Source organism: Gossypium hirsutum, chromosome A10 (genome assembly GCF_007990345.1).
Source record: "Gossypium hirsutum isolate 1008001.06 chromosome A10, Gossypium_hirsutum_v2.1, whole genome shotgun sequence".
Classification (NCBI taxonomy): Eukaryota; Viridiplantae; Streptophyta; class Magnoliopsida; order Malvales; family Malvaceae; genus Gossypium; species Gossypium hirsutum.
Genome location: NC_053433.1, coordinates 107,805,128 through 107,821,874, shown reverse-complemented (window position 1 = coordinate 107,821,874; position 16,747 = coordinate 107,805,128). Strand labels below are relative to the sequence as shown.

General features: G+C 34.4%; 1 protein-coding gene and 1 pseudogene across 2 annotated transcripts; both read left to right on the top strand.

Moving 5' to 3' along the window:
* The first annotated feature begins 637 nt into the window (after nucleotides 1-637).
* LOC107896223 (transcription elongation factor SPT6 homolog) lies at nucleotides 638-9,589 on the top strand. The gene is made up of 17 exons (XM_016821323.2): nucleotides 638-1,063; nucleotides 1,175-1,261; nucleotides 1,502-1,634; nucleotides 1,763-1,829; nucleotides 2,120-2,270; nucleotides 2,358-2,487; nucleotides 2,578-2,824; nucleotides 2,921-3,106; nucleotides 3,197-3,319; nucleotides 3,425-3,811; nucleotides 3,877-3,984; nucleotides 4,077-4,856; nucleotides 5,214-5,355; nucleotides 5,479-6,650; nucleotides 7,418-7,627; nucleotides 8,241-8,736; nucleotides 8,953-9,589. Exons 1-17 carry the CDS (start codon nucleotides 1,033-1,035, stop codon nucleotides 9,255-9,257), a joined length of 4,755 nt encoding a protein of 1,584 aa, XP_016676812.2. The 5' UTR covers nucleotides 638-1,032; the 3' UTR covers nucleotides 9,258-9,589.
* A 1,438-nt stretch (nucleotides 9,590-11,027) lies between these two features.
* LOC107896222 (uncharacterized) lies at nucleotides 11,028-15,231 on the top strand (annotated as a pseudogene). The gene has a single exon (XR_005902732.1). The product of XR_005902732.1 is annotated as an uncharacterized protein (transcript).
* Nucleotides 15,232-16,747: the final 1,516 nt, after the last annotated feature.

Below are 16,747 nucleotides of genomic sequence, written 5' to 3'. Positions count from 1 at the left end.
AAATCTTAATGAAGCCACTAGCCAATTAGATATGTAAGATCAAATGTCAAAAGGCAGATTGACTATTCACCTTTATTACGATAACACCTGCATCGAGACTAACAACTATTGAGGGACTCTATTTCTTAAAGAAAATCAAAGATAAATGAAAAACAATGAGGAAGAAAGCTATTGGGATAATTATACTATAATGGCAAAAGAACGAAAAGTACAAAAGATTGAGATAACAACTAAATCCCATAGACTCGAAAAATTCTTTAATAATGTTATAAGTTCTAATATATAATGGGTGTAAAGATAAATAAGAGTCATATTTAACAAAAACTTAGCGGAGAAAGAGAAGAGCTAGAAAGTAGAGTTAAAAGTTACATAAATTGTCTTATTTCAATTTTTTTTTGTCATTTTACGAGGAAAAACATATTCTTTTCATTTATGTGTAAAATATTTTACTTTGACCCATTTTATTTTAAAAAATAGAATTTTACATAAATTTAGAATATTTTTAATATAATAGTACTTGACTCCTAATATTTTTTGGAAAATTATTAAAATATTGAAAATCGTGTTAATTAATAATATTGAAAAAAATAATATTGAAAATTATCTTATAAATATAATAACTTTAATATTAAAAATCGAATCTTTTATCTCAGTTAAAAGTCTCTTATCTTCTTTAATATTAACCTATTTGAAGGACTCTTGCTAAAATTTGATAAATAGTTTTGAGAAAATTTTGTATTGAGCTTTTGGATTTTGCTAATTTTTTTATATTTTGTATTTTTTTCTTTATTCGTGAGTTTTTATCCTAATCGGAATCATCCCCCACCACGAACACGTAGACCGACTTCAGCTGTTGTCTCCTTTATTATTATTATTTTTTTAACTTTAAAATTATATATATCAGAAGTTCGGAACAGTAGAAGTGTGGCTTCTCCAATTATTTTACTAGGGTTTTTACAGAGAAGAAAGCATAACTGGTTTCAATTTCTATTCATATTCTCTGTTTCTTGCTACTTTGGTTTTCTCGGAAGCATGGGAAGAAACGTTATCTCTGATGAAGAAGGTTAAACCCGCGGAAATCAAACCCCTAACTTCTTTTTCTTTAATTTTCACTATTGAAGTTCTATCTTTTTCTCAAAGATTCTCTGTTTTGATTTTGGGTTCATTCTTGCAGATGAGTTGGAGGTCGACGAGGAAGGAGAGCCGATGGAAGGGGACAATATCAACGACCGCGACCCTGATGACGAGGATGAAGAAGACGGTATTACTTAGTTTTTCTTAGATCTGATTTCTCATTTCAGAGCTTGGGCATAGCTTTCTAAATTCTGGGTTCTGTTTTTTAGTTAACTTTTTTTAAGAGAAATAATGAAAATGAAGAAAATCAGGGCTAAATGGCATGATGAATATAATATTTTGGGGAGGGGGTGTTGAAGTGTTTTTCTTTTTTTGTTAATTGTTCTTGAATTATTTTTATTTATTTATTTATGTTTGGTTTGAGCAGAGGATGGGCAGGATGAGTATGAGAATGATGGATTCATAGTTGATGATGTGGAGGATGAAGATGTAGATGAAGATGAAGAGAGGGAAGATAGTGACGAAGAGAGGAGGAAGAAAAAGAAAAAAAGAAAGAAGAAGTTAATATTTTTTCCTCCTATGATAATATGTGATTGCTACACTTGTTCAAAAGAAAACTTCATATGATGTTCCTAGGTCCAACAGGTTAGCTTCGCCAATTTCTGATGTTTTATATCAATGTTTTCAGGGAAGCTGAGGACCTTGATGAAGATGACTATGAGCTTCTACGGGAGAATGATGTTAATGTACCGAAGGTTGTAAGATTTTGTTTCCCTACCCTAATGAACACATTATGATTGTTAAATTTCTATATCATTTAATCATTTATGTTTTGAAATGGAATATTGTACATCATTTAAGTTCATTCCATTGTTATTGAAATTTGATCATATTGATTGGTTTTATCCCTGTTGAATTGAAAATTGTTATGCAATAAAACATTAAACTGAAGACAATGGTTCAAATTTAACATCTGTTTTCTTGCACAGCTCGATTAACTATTTATTTGGGGTTTTGGTTCATCTTTTTTTTTTATTTAATCCAGGGAAGCAAGAAATTTAAGCGGTTAAAAAAGGCTCGGAGAGATTTTGATGAGGAGCAATTTGGACTTTCTGATGATGAGTTTGATGGGGGCATGAAGGGTAGCGCAACTGCTGAGGAAAAGCTTAAGCGTACTCTATTTGGTGATGATGATGGTTTGTGCATTGAACATACTGTCCATTATCATTATTATTTTTATGCAGTTTTGAAGAACTATCTGGTTGATATATGCAATGTTTTAGGACAACCTCTTGAAGATATTGCTGAAGATGAAGAGCCAATAGAAGAGGAAGAGGATGGAGATATGGGTGAAGAAGATGAAATGGCAGACTTTATTGTAGAAGAAGATGAGGAGCATGGAGCTTCTGTTAGGTATAACTTTTGTACAGCATGAATACGGAGTCCTTTATACATTTAATTTTGGACTTTTGGAGTTCTCTTTATTAAATAACTTGTTTGCAGACGGAAGAAGATGAAGAATAAGAAGTCAAGGCATGCACCGGATGTTTCATCATCTGCTTTAAAGGAAGCTATAGATATCTTTGGTGATGTGGATGAACTCCTGCTGTTACGCAAACTGGGCTTAGATTCTAGTGAGCAGAAAGAAGGGCGACTTGAAGATCAATTTGAACCAACTGTTCTTTCTGAAAAGTACATGACCGAAAAGGATGACCAAATTCGGATGACTGATATTCCAGAAAGAATGCAGGTTTGTTGATTTGGTTTAAAAAGTGTTACAAATATATTATGTTTTCCTTTATTCTCTTAATGCAAGTCTTGATTGGCTTTACTTTTCTGTTTCCAGATCTCAGAGGAAAGCACCGGCACTCCTCCAATAGATGAACTTAGCATAATTGAAGAGAGCACCTGGATATTTAACCAACTTATAAACGGTGCAGTACCATTATTTGGTAAAGAAAGGCAGGATCATTTTATAAACAAGGATGACATTATGAGATTTTTGGATCTAACTCATGTACAGAAGTTAGATGTTAGTACTTCCTGACTTGATTGATAAATGATTTATCTCATGTGCTGGTTTATATTTTCTTAGTATTCTTGAATTCTTTCTTGCTTGCAGATTCCCTTTATTGCGATGTATCGCAAGGAGCAGTGTCTTAGTCTGCTTCAAGATCCTGAGCAACATGAGGTTGATGATGATCAGGATAAATCTGAAAAAGCACCTACAATGAAGTGGCACAGGGTAACTGGCTTGTCATGGAACTATGAATTTGTATATAACCAAGCCATAATTTATGGAAAGGTTTTGTTTTTTTTTGTGGTTAACAGCTACAATGCTTCTATTTAGGTGCTTTGGGCAATTCAGGACCTTGACCGAAAATGGCTGCTTCTTCAAAAGAGAAAGAGTGGTCTTCAGTCGCACTACAATAAGCGGTTTGAAGAAGAATCACGACGCATATATGATGAAACAAGACTTAATTTGAACCAACAGCTTTTTGAATCAATTCTTAAAGATCTCAGGGGAGCAGAGTCAGAAAGGGAAGTTGACGATGTTGATGCCAAGTTTAACTTGCATTTCCCACCTGGGGAAGTTGGTGTTGATGAAGGTCAATATAAGAGGCCCAAGAGGAGATCACAATATAGTATTTGCAATAAGGCTGGCCTGTGGGAGGTTGCGAGCAAGTTTGGATACAGTGCTGAGCAACTTGGAGCACATCTATCTCTGGAAAAGATGGTGAGTATGATTTGTAGTTTCTGTTATATTGTGTTGAGATCTAATGTTGCTTCATTTAATTGTAGGATGATGAGTTGGAAGATGCAAAGGAGACACCAGAGGAGATAGCTTCAAATTTTACATGTGCAATGTTTGAGACTCCGCAAGCTGTCCTTAAAGGAGCCAGGCATATGGTATACATTGTTATTCTAAGCAAATACTGTAATATTGTTGATAATAAATCTCATTGTACCATGTGTAGTTATTTATGGTTTTAATTTCCTAGGCTGCGGTTGAGATAAGCTGTGAGCCGTCTGTCAAGAGATGTGTTCGGAATATCTTTATGGATAATGCTGTAGTATCAACCAGCCCTACCCCTGATGGAAAAATAGCCATTGATTCTTTCCATCAGTTTGCTGGTGTGAAATGGTTGCGTGAAAAACCTTTGACCAGATTTGATGATGCACAATGGCTCCTTATCCAGAAGGCTGAAGAGGAGAAGCTTCTTCAAGTAACTATTAAGCTGCCAGAAAAGTTTCTTAATAAGTTGATTAAAGAATGTAACGACCAATATCTTAGTAATGGTGTTAGCAAATCTGCTCAACAATGGAATGAGCAGAGAAAGCTGATACTGCATGATGCTCTTTTTGGTTTTCTTTTACCCTCAATGGAGAAAGAAGCAAGGTCCTTGTTGGCAAGTAGAGCTAAGAACCGGTTACTTTTGGAATATGGCAAGGACTTGTGGAATAAGGTTTCTGTGGGGCCTTATCAAAAGAAAGAAAGTGATGTTAGTTCTGATGAGGAAACTGCACCGCGAGTCATGGCCTGCTGTTGGGGCCCTGGGAAGCCTGCAACCACTTTTGTGATGTTGGATTCATCTGGGGAGGTGCTTGATGTGCTTTATACTGCTGCTCTTACATTACGGTCTCAAAATGTACATGATCAGCAACGCAAGAAAAATGATCAGCAACGTGTTTTGAAGTTCATGACCGATCATCAACCACACGTTGTTGTTCTTGGAGCTGTGAATTTGTCTTGTACTCGATTGAAGGATGATATCTATGAGGTAGGCTTATCATTGTTGACATGTTAGGTGTTTTCTCCGTTTGTCTAAAATGATTTGTGTATTTTATCTTTTAGTTTTGTTTTCTTCGGTAAAAGAAACACTTCTTGTTTTCTTAGTATTTTATCTAGGTTATTTGGTTTCTACTACTTGTTAGGTTGCTAATCTTGCTTGAAATGTCGTTTGACTAAATTTCTTAAAGCCTTGAGGAGGTTGATTATCTTTAATCAAGTGCATGAATCATTTCAGAAAATCTGATTGTTTTTTACTAAAGATGGTTCTATCATTTTAGAGTATTCAGTGTTTCTTTATATAGTTTCTCCATTTCTTATGCTGCTTATTTGTTTGATTCTTCACCAGATTATTTTTAAGATGGTTGAGGAAAATCCTAGAGATGTTGGGCATGAAATGGATGAGCTCAGCATAGTATATGGGGATGAATCTCTACCCCGTCTCTATGAAAATTCTAGGATTTCAACAGATCAGCTCCCTGGCCAGTCAGGTAGGACAGATTCTCATATTCACAAAATTATACCCATCTTTGTTTAACTGTTCTATTACAAAGTTTTTCATCCATCTTTTTCTGTTGATGAGGATGTTCTGTCTTTTATATGAATGATATTAGGCATTGTTAGGCGGGCTGTTGCCCTTGGGCGTTATCTTCAAAATCCATTAGCGATGGTTGCCACATTGTGTGGCCCAGGGAAGGAGATACTCTCTTGGAAGCTTAATCCAATGGAGAACTTCCTCACGGCAGATGAGAAGTATGGCATGATTGAACAGGTTTTGGTTGATGTCACAAATCAGGTGGGCCTTGATGCTAATTTGGCTGCTAGTCATGAATGGTTGTTTGCTCCTTTGCAATTCATTTCTGGTCTTGGACCTAGAAAGGCGGCATCACTGCAGAGATCATTGGTCAGAGTTGGAACAATTTTTACTAGGAAAGACTTTTTGTCAGCCCATGGACTTGATAAGAAGGTGTTTGTTAATGCGGTAGCCTTTCTGCGCGTCAGACGGAGTGGGCTTGCTGCCAACAGCAGCCAGTTCATTGATTTGCTGGATGACACTAGAATACATCCAGAATCTTATCTTGTTGCCCAAGAGTTGGCCAAAGATGTTTATGATGAGGATCTTAAGGGTGATAATGACGATGAGGATGCATTGGAGATGGCAATAGAACATGTTAGGGACCGGCCTGGTTTGTTGAAAAGGCTTCGTCTTGAGAACTATCTAAAAAGCAAGGATCGACAAAATAAGAGGGAGACCTTTTATGATATAAGGAGGGAATTAATTCAGGGCTTCCAGGATTGGCGTAAACTGTATAAGGAGCCCAGTCAGGATGAGGAGTTCTTTATGATTTCAGGTGAAACGGAGGATACCCTGGCAGAAGGCCGAATTGTGCAAGCTACAGTTAGAAGAGTGCAAGGTGGAAGAGCTATATGTGCACTTGAATCTGGATTGACTGGGATTATTATGAAAGAAGACTATGCAGATGATTGGAGAGATATAATTGAGTTATCTGATAGGCTGCATGAAGGTGACATCTTGACCTGCAAGATTAAATCAATTCAAAAGAATAGATATCAAGTGTTCCTGGTTTGCAAAGATAGTGAGATGAGAAGCAGTCGACACCAGAATGTCCAGAACCTAGATCCTTACTATCATGAGGAGCGAAGCAGCGTTCAAAGTGAGCAAGAGAAAGCTCGTAAAGAGAAGGAGCTGGCGAAGAAGCATTTTAAGCCCAGGATGATTGTCCATCCACGCTTCCAAAATATTACTGCAGATGAAGCTGTGGAGGTATGTTACAAGTAATGGAACTTTTTAAGTCAACGTGGAGTCTGTTTGAATTGAATTTATTGTATAATGAAAATTAAAAAGCCCAAAGAATATACAAAATTAACAGAACATATCTCAGTTGTGTCAAGGAGTGTGCACATGCATTATATTTATGCCATAACGCCAAGCAACAAAAGCTCTCTAAACCCTTTCAGCAAGTCACATTGATTAGGTGTACATGAGGTGTGTTTTGATGCTCGTTTTGTTAGACAATAGACATAAAAAACCCATGTGATAGAAATTCTTTAGTTTCTTCTTTCTTTTTTTTACTTTCTTCATTAGTTGTTCCTTTACTCGTAAGAAGGGGCATAATTTCGAACTCTACTTCTCAATCTGAGTATTCAACAATTCATACTGGCTAACAAACGAAAAAGGGACTTTCCATGTTTTATAGAACATAATTATGTGTTAATCTTGTTATGTATATACAGAGACACGTACAAATACATGCAAATATACATGTTGCACCCTAAGTCGGGCAAGTGCTTTTTTTTTTTTGCCACCTTGTGTCAGGTAATATCTATGTCCTTGCACCTTGAGTGTGCTTTGCACGCCCTTGACAGCACTGCACATCCCCATAACTTAGATCTTCTGATGCTGTTGCGCATCAGGCAGTATGCATTTATTATCCAATCCTGCTTTTGAGTTTTGATTGCTTCAGTGCCTGAATCGTTCTAAAAAATTCCTCATTTCCTTATGGCTTTTATTATGTTTTCCTTTCATGACAGTATTTATGCGACAAGGAACCTGGAGAAAGTATAGTCCGTCCCAGTTCTCGTGGACCTTCTTATTTGACTTTAACTCTCAAAGTCTATGATGGGGTTTACGCCCATAAAGAAATAGTTGAAGGTGGTAAAGAGCACAAGGACATCACCAGCCTGCTTCGCATTGGGAAGACATTGAAAATTGGGGAAGACACTTTCGAGGATTTGGATGAGGTAACTCTTTATTTAAAATGCTTGTTTTCCTGAGATTCCCCTTCTTAAAACTTTGAAGGGGTGTGAATTGAGTGGAAATAACCATGGAAATAACCATGTAGCATGGTTTTGCATGGGAGTTAGGTTGTAGTGGGGAGTCCTTTCCAGTTGTAGAAATGAAGGATGAACTTTCTAATTTGACCATAGGAGCTCAAAAATTGATTGTTGTTTTACTGTTATCATTATACAATAAATCCGTTTGTCCATGCTTCAAATATTGTGGTTTTCTATTAGAGAATTCTAAACTTGGAATAAATTATTGTTCTTTCGTAGAAAAAAGTCGTGGTTGGCTCCTTGACGAACTGATGTCTTGACTTTTGGCTCTCTTTAACGAGATGTATATCTTTTCTTTTTAGTCAATGTTCTTATTATTTTAAGATGTCTAGCTAATCCTTATTTATTATCTTTAATGAGTAGAATGCTAAATTCGGAGAGTAAAATCAATATTATTAAAAAAAAAAAATTTCTTGGATGAAACAGTTGCTGCTATCATCTAATGGATTTTACTGTTAATATGTTTTAGAGGCATAGAAATCCATGTAATGGATGTCTGTTGATAAAATTTAAATTGCAGGTGATGGATCGATATGTTGATCCCCTTGTGTCTCATCTGAAGGCAATGCTGAGTTATCGTAAATTCAGGAAGGGAACTAAATCAGAGGTTGATAAGCTTCTAACAATCGAGAGACAAGAGTATCCTATGAGGATTGTCTATTGTTTTGGCATTTCTCATGAACATCCTGGCACTTTCATTCTTACTTATATACGAAGTACAAATCCGCATCATGAGTATGTTGGTTTATATCCCAAGGGATTCAAGTTCAGAAAAAGGATGTTTGAGGATATTGATCGTCTAGTTGCATATTTCCAGAGGCATATCGATGATCCACAGAATGAGTCAGCTCCATCAATAAGATCAGTTGCAGCAATGGTACCAATGCGGAGCCCTGCTGCTGGATCCTCTGCTGGGGCATCTACCGGTAGTGTTTGGGGTGGTCCAACCAATGAAGGCAGTTGGAGAGGCCAATCTTCCGACAGGGGGCAATCTTCCACTCCAGGGTCAAGAACTGGTAAGTTTTGAAACATTTAAGATGAAATTTTGGACACAAGATCTTTTCATTAGTTAATTTCGGTGAAGAACTTTTCATTTGTTTATAGTAGTGAGTAAAAGTTCATTCTAAATGCTAGTCCTTTTATTGTATGCGTTTTGTACATTCAAGTGTATTTTCGTTTTGAGTTGCTCGTCTCCTTTTTGTCTAACGTTTAGCTGGTTTGTTTGGTATAAGGGCGAAACGATTACAGAAATAGCAGTAGTCGAGATGGGCATCCAAGTGGTGTACCACGGCCCTATGGTGGACGGGGACGTGGTAGGGGTTCATATAATAGCAGCAGGGGACATAATGAGGGGCAGGATTCATCATACAATGGAACTCCGAAACGGGATTCAGGTAACAAAAAAGGGGAAGATGGTTGGGGTAATTTCCCAGGTGCTAAAGTTCAAAACTCTCCAGGTAGGGAAGCTTTCCCTGGTGGTTGGGGTGGCAGTGCCGGAACCCAAAGTGGCAGTGGCAGTGGCAGTGGTTGGCAATGACAAAGGTGATTTGGACTGCTGACTGGTCCCCAAAGGTAGTAATATTATTATCTACTTGGAGGATAGCTGTAGTGTTAGGTGTAGGGGGTTTAGTTTTGAATTCACAATTGAAATTATTGCTTTGCTTGCTGACCGAATAATAAACTGAAACATGTAGTTGTAGTTATAGTGTATTTGTACATGTATAAATTGGATCAAAAAGATACATCTGATACGACCAATGTATCTTTTTAGTTTGTTCTTTGGCATGAACATTCATTTTTCTGTATTTTGATCTTCTTGTAACAATAGTACTCATGTTCTCACGAATGGAAACCTGAAATTTGTCTCTATATCATCTCCCTGACTAGATTATTTGATTGACTATTTCATTTCTCCCTTTTTTTTACAAGAAGAGTTTCCCTAGATGGGGATTTTCCACTTGCCTCGAGAGTTTGAACTCAAAAGTGCCTAAATGAGGATTTTCCACTTGCTCTCCTGAGAGTTTGAACTCTGAAGTGGTTTTATTGCTAGACATTCTTTTACCACAAGCATCTAAAAATTATATAATACAATATTATTATTACTATGTAGTTAATGTCGTATGATATAATATTTTTTTATATTATTATGTATTTAATGTAAAAAATTATATAAAATAATATTCTTTATTTTATTATGTAGCTAAAGTAATATGAAAATTACATGTATAATATATTAAAAGATCTTAATGACAAATATACAAAATTAACATTTAATTTCTTAAATAATATGAACGAACGGTAGAGATGAAATTGACTCGATTCAGATCGAATTTGGAGAAAAATCATGGTTACTATACAATAAAATAAAATTGATGTCAAATTCACCGGTCCATGTGAGTTCAATTAGTCGGCTTTTATTATTATCCTTTAGAATAAGTTTTATACAGTAGTACTTTAAAGTTATTTTTATTAATTTAAATACAGAATATTTATTTTATTTTTTTTAAAATAATTATATAGTAAGTAAAAGACAGTTTTCAATTCCGTTTGGATATTAAGATTTAGATTCATATTTCCATTCAAATTATTAAAAATATATAAATTAATATAACACTTAAAGTTTATTCCGACCTAATTTAAACCTAATTCGAGCATGAATATCACTCAAACTGAGAAATTATTTTATGTATTCTTTCCGTCACATTATTTATGATTTCGTTCAATTAAAAGAGAACATATTATTTTTAATTTGGAAGTTTAGTCTAAATGTACATTTGATGTGAAAAAAATGTTGATGTATCCTCTTCTACTTAGATGGGACCATGGATGGTATGGTAAAAAGGGTCTATAAAATAATTCCTTGAAGCTACATTTAAAATTTTTCTGTGGATTTAATTAATATATTTTAAGCTATTTATTGAGTTAAGTTATGATATTACATTTATAATTTTATGTCGTATTGTTATTTTTATATATTATTTTAAAAAAATCAGTTAATAGATTTAAATACCGATTCTTGTTTGTATCAAGATTAAAATTTTAAAATTTTAAAATTATAAAAACTAAAAATGATCTAGTTCGAGAACATAATTTACACTTAATACATTATTAATAGTAAAATTTAACCAAACAAAATTAATTACTACGGTTTGAATTTAGATTACAATTGAAATTTCAAATTTCGAAAAGTGTATTAAAATAACATTTAAATTAAATTTTTTACCAAAAAACAAAGTGATAAATTGAAGTGCAGAGTAGAGGGATTAATATCAGAAATTAACCCTTATAAAAACCCTTGATTTCCATTTGCTGTAAATAGCGAGTGAGCTGAAGCCCTGCAGTAAGTGGGCTGCTTCTTCAGTTGCTTAAACGCTGAACCAATATTCCCAAGGATGGCGAAAATCCCTCTCAGAAATCTGCTTTCACTCATCCAAAAACGCTTCCTTCATACCCACCCTACCCTTTCTTCTATTTCAAAGCCCCGCCCTTCAAGCTCCGCTCTTCCACTCTCCAAACGCCTCATAATACCCCGAGATCCGCCCCTGAATCCTTATCCCTCTTCAAAAATTTGGAATCTTACGGATTCAACACTACCCAAATCGCCACATTGGTCGAAAAATGCCCCGAAATCTTGCATTCCAGATTTAACTCAAAGTTTAAGCCCAGGCTCGAGTATCTAATCGAAAAGGGTTTTAAAGGTAAGCTTTTGCCTGAATTCGTTCTATCGAATCCTTTGATTCTTTCTCGAAGCTTGGATGCTCAGATTAAGCATCTTTAGAGTTTTTATCCCAATTTTTGAAAGCTGATGAAATCCCGGTAGCTATTAGACGATCGTCTTCATGGTTGTTGACTTTGAATCTGAATTCCATTGTGCGACGAAATGTTGAGTTGATGATTAGTGAAGGAGTTGCTGCTAGTAGGATATGGAAATTGTTAGTATTACAACCTAGGGTCATTTTGCAAAGCCATGCTCGAATGGTTTACGCCATTAAAACCATTAAAGAAATCGGTCTAGAGCCGGCAGAGTCTAGGTTTATACATGCTCTTAGGGTTATTTGTTCAGTTAGCAACGCTAATTGGAAGAAAAAAGTTGAAGCATTTATGAGCCTAGGATGGAGTAAAGAGGAAATTTTTATTACTTTAAGGAAATACCCTCTTTGTTAGTATTACAACCTAGGGTCATTTTGCAAAGCCATGCTCGAATGGTTTACGCCATTAAAACCATTAAAGAAATCGGTCTAGAGCCGGCAGAATCTAGGTTTATACATGCTCTTAGGGTTATTTGTTCAGTTAGCAACGCTAATTGGAAGAAAAAAGTTGAAGCATTTATGAGCCTAGGATGGAGTAAAGAGGAAATTTTTATTACTTTAAGGAAATACCCTCTTTGTTTAGCTTGTTCCGAAAGGAAACTCCGGTTTTTGATGGATTTTTATGTGAATATAATGAAGTTGGATGCGCAAACAATTAAATCGTACCCGAAATTGCTTCTGTTTTCGGCTGATAAACGGATTGTTGCCAGGTATAAGGTTTTGAAGATTTTGGAGTCGATGAAACTTATCAAAGAAGATAAGAAGATTGTTTGGATTATGACATTGTCTGAACATGATTTTTTGGAGCAATATATAACTAAGAACAAGGACAAAATTCCAGGTTTGTTGGATTTGTACCAGCAGGCTAAGAAGAGAAAAACAAGCGGGGACAAGAGTAAAACAATTGATCCTGTATCAGCAAGTTTAACTTTGTAGTTCATAGTTGTCCAGATCTATGTTACTCAGATTCAGGGTGAGTGCCTGCTGCTGATTATGTGTTCTGATATGGGTAAGTTTTTCAATATATTTGTCGGACCGTATTTATATAACCATGTATGTTAAGAAAAGGAAAACCAGCAGGGGGCAAGAATGAGGCAACTAATCCCAAAATCAGCAAGTTTGACTCTAGTTTGTTGTTGCCTAGACATGTGTTACTCATGTCGGATACTGAATATGTGACCGGTATGGTAAGATTTTCGATATATTTGAAAGATGGTACTCTTACAACCATGTTCAACCAAACACAAATGCTACAGGTGGGTACTTTAGGAACATGAAGTATCCGGGCTATATAGACCTATGGACATTCCTGTTTGACCGGTTCTAAAATGTATTCGTGGTATTCATATTTTCATTGCCTAGTATGATTTTTGTGGCCATTATATTTTTTGTTTTTTTCTTTTGTGGATCGTACTCTTTGTTATATTATGACCTTGATTGCCTGAAAAACTCATAATTTTGTCCTGCCAATTCGTGTTTTCTTATCTTGTTCTTGTATTATTCAATAAGTTATGTTATATTTATATAACTTTTGATTGGTTAGTATTTGTACTGTATAGATTTTACTAATGTTTGTGTATCTGCTGTGTTATGTGGTGTTTTAGTTGTGTTTTCTTTTTCGTGCTGCATCATGTTAACCGTGTTCAGCATTGCCAGAATCCTATTGGGATAATTCATTGTTTCAACATTGTCAAAGTCCAAAATTCTAATTAGGCCAATCAAGTATAGTCTAGATGTATTTAGGGATGACAAAGAAAAAACCCGAATCTGACCCAATTCGTTAGAGTTGCATTCTATTTAGAAATCGGGTTTGGAGCGGGGTGGGCTGGGTGAAATTAAAAAAAATATATAATGGGGTTGGGCTCAGGTTTGAGGTAAATCCACTCGTCCTACTTTGCAGTATTTACTAAAATACCCCTGATATATATATTAAGTTTTTGCTTCAATAAAAAATTATGTATATATTAAGTTTTAGGTCTAAGCTCAAAAAATTTAATCTTAGTTTCTTCAAAATGCAAATTAAAACAATTAAAAAATGTGATCTTAATTGTTTCAAAATAAAAATAGGAAATTAAATTAAATTCAAATATGGTTGGGGTGGAGTCGAGTTTTCTATTAAAATCTTTTTGGAGAGGTAGCTTCACACCTATGGATGTTTGAGTTTAAAGTGCATATCAATGTCTTTTAAGTTTTCTGTGCGCTTTTGAAATCATATGATATGATTATTGTAATTTGATACTTGTAGGTGTTTTCATGGTGTAATATTTGAAAATTAAATGGAAATAATTTAATTTAAATCTGAAATGATTGTGGATAAAGCTAACTTTATATAAATATGCAATCATAAAATCTAAACAATTTGGTTCTATGTTGAATTAGAGGTGTGTTGATGCTAGAAATGTTTGACAACTTAGTTGTACCATGTACCTCCCGTTATCAAATTTTCGATTGGTTGGTATATATAGTTGAGAATTTGTCATTTTGGCTTGCCCCTATACAAGGTGTTGTACAAGGGATGTAGAGTGGGGAACGAGAAAGTGAATAGTTTCCTTGTGATTTTACAGTTGTGTGGATGATATCAACTTCTGTTCATTGCGTTTATATCCTCTAAATCTCTTAGGTTTTTTCTAGCTCTAAGGTAAAATTAGAACCATTACTTCAAAAACCCATTATTTTTGTATGTGTTTTATTTATACTGATATTTTGTAATTTATTAGGTGGTTCAAGCATTTTGATCATACAACATACCAATCTATACAAGGAGTAATTAATAGGGAATCCAATAATATGGTAATTTGTTTTTATGTGGTCGAGTTTGTTTGGTTTAATTAATATGATATTATGATGGAATTTAAATTTAATATTTTTTTCATCATTTCTGTAGTTTTTGTAGATAGCGCACCAAGTGAGAGAGATTGCAACTATATTATATGCTTTCACTGTTTACACATCCCTTGTATGCATTTCTTGCTTCGAGTGACATTGGTTGTGTTGGGTATTACGACAGTTTGGGATAGTCCAAGAAATTTTGGCAGATTTAGAGAACATGGATTACTATCATCCCATAAATTTGCATTTAATTTAGAAGTGCAATTGGACCGTTAGATTTGTACGACACGTGACACATTGGAGTAATCATCTCCAACATAGGCCACAAAGTGCATTGATCGAGAATGACTATTTTGCTGTTTTTGAGATATATATGAAATGGTTTAGGGTCAACAGTAAACCGCACATGTATCCGTTTAGATAAGTTCCATAATTTTGGATCAATCACTCAGTTTTTGAACATCAGAGGAGGAACGTGGAAGCATGGACCCAACAAACCATTCGAGGTCAAGTTGGAGGAGGGAGGAATCTATAACTGTTTCGTGGCATAAGTGTATTCGTCAACAAAAGTTTTAGGGTTGGGCAAAATGGTCGCGGTTGATATAGATGTCAGACTTGAGGTAAAGGCCAAGGCAAAGGCTTTCTTGCTGAAGATGCCCTAGCTATTGTACCTTTCGGTCATGACTTTGCAGATGTAATGGTTGATCCTGGATTTGCCCAGATAATAGAAGAAGATTCGATGCACCAAGCAGATCAGGAATGATATATATATTTTATTTTGTTGTATTACGCTTTTTTTGATCTGACAATTGAATGTATTTATGAAGTTGGATTAAATAAACATAAAAACCTCCCACAATCCATTTTTATTCATTTCGTTTAGGATTTAGTGTTTCAATCATTTATACTACATGTATGTTAGACAAGTAGAAGAAGAAAATTTTATCGAGTGCAGTAAAAATTGACATAAAATAATATGTCAACCAATGCAATTGGACAATACATATATGTTTATTCATTCAAGGGAAAAATGGCATAAACCATTTACCTAATTCCACTAAAAAAGATTCACCCTATGATTGATTCAAGTGACTAATATAACTATCTATGTATGGTTCAGACGTTATGCATGTCGCCACAATTACAAGGACTGTAACGTAGGTATGTCGTAAACACTATCCCTTTTTCCTAACATCTAGCATTTAACCGTGTTTGAAAATCGTTTAGAAAATAAGTTAAGAGTTAGACATAGCAAAAATTCAAAACTTTTTTTTAAGATCAATCTTTATCGTGATATCTATAGTAATATATTTGATCAAATTAAATACTTATGTTTCGAGCCTCGATGAGAGGTTGAAATCACAAATGGCTCTAGAAAGGTGCCCAAATTTGTTGTTCGATCTAAACTAGAGTTTAAATCATTCAAGTTTTCAACTAGATGATATATTCTGCCATTCACTACCTCAAAAACCCGAACAATGAAAGGTAAGTCAACTTCTTCTATTTGGGGATCCCAAAACCGAAAAATAACTTCTAAATTTGAATTATAATTGCTAGATAAATGCAATTACAATCTCACAAGTTCAAAATAAAAACTCAACAAAAATATAATTTATTAGTATATTGTACGTATATTTCTCGACACATATGATTTATATACAAAAGTATTTGCAAGAGTTATACTTGTATTTGAAATACATAAAATGAATTATTTTAGGGGAATTCAATTCCAATTAGGACTACCGGTAGGTCCTAGATATTACCCCATAATTGTAATTATAATCTCGCAAATTTAGAATAAAAACTCAATAATAATAGAATTTATTTGAGTACTAAAATAAATTCCACTAATATCCGATAGAGTGTTCCCTTGGTATATTATGTGTATATTTTTCGACATATATAGGATTTATTTAGAGGAGTATTGCACGAGTTATACTTGTATGTGTAATACATAAAATATGTGCCTACACATTCTAGCCTTGGTGGATTAGTTGAGCCGGTCCATGTTCGGTTTAATTATATGTGCTCACTTGAATTAAAAAAAAAAACTAAACTAAACTTATACAAGTATTCAACCCAACAATAAAATATTCTTCCAAAATTAAATATGTGCTCACGTCTCTTGAATTCATTAATTTAATGTGCAAATTAATTTAATTGTCTGAATAAAAAATTATTGTGAACTATTTAATTTAATTCTTATTTTGGACTTTATTATTTAATTTATTTATCAAATTAAGTAATAATCCAAAGAAATTAAATTAATCTCAAGTTACTTTTTCGAGAAAATGCATTTATTGCGGATAACCATTTATGCAATCTATTTCTCATATTTCGTTAAATCAATTAATTTAATTTGTTCTTATTATGCAATCCGTTTAGTTAT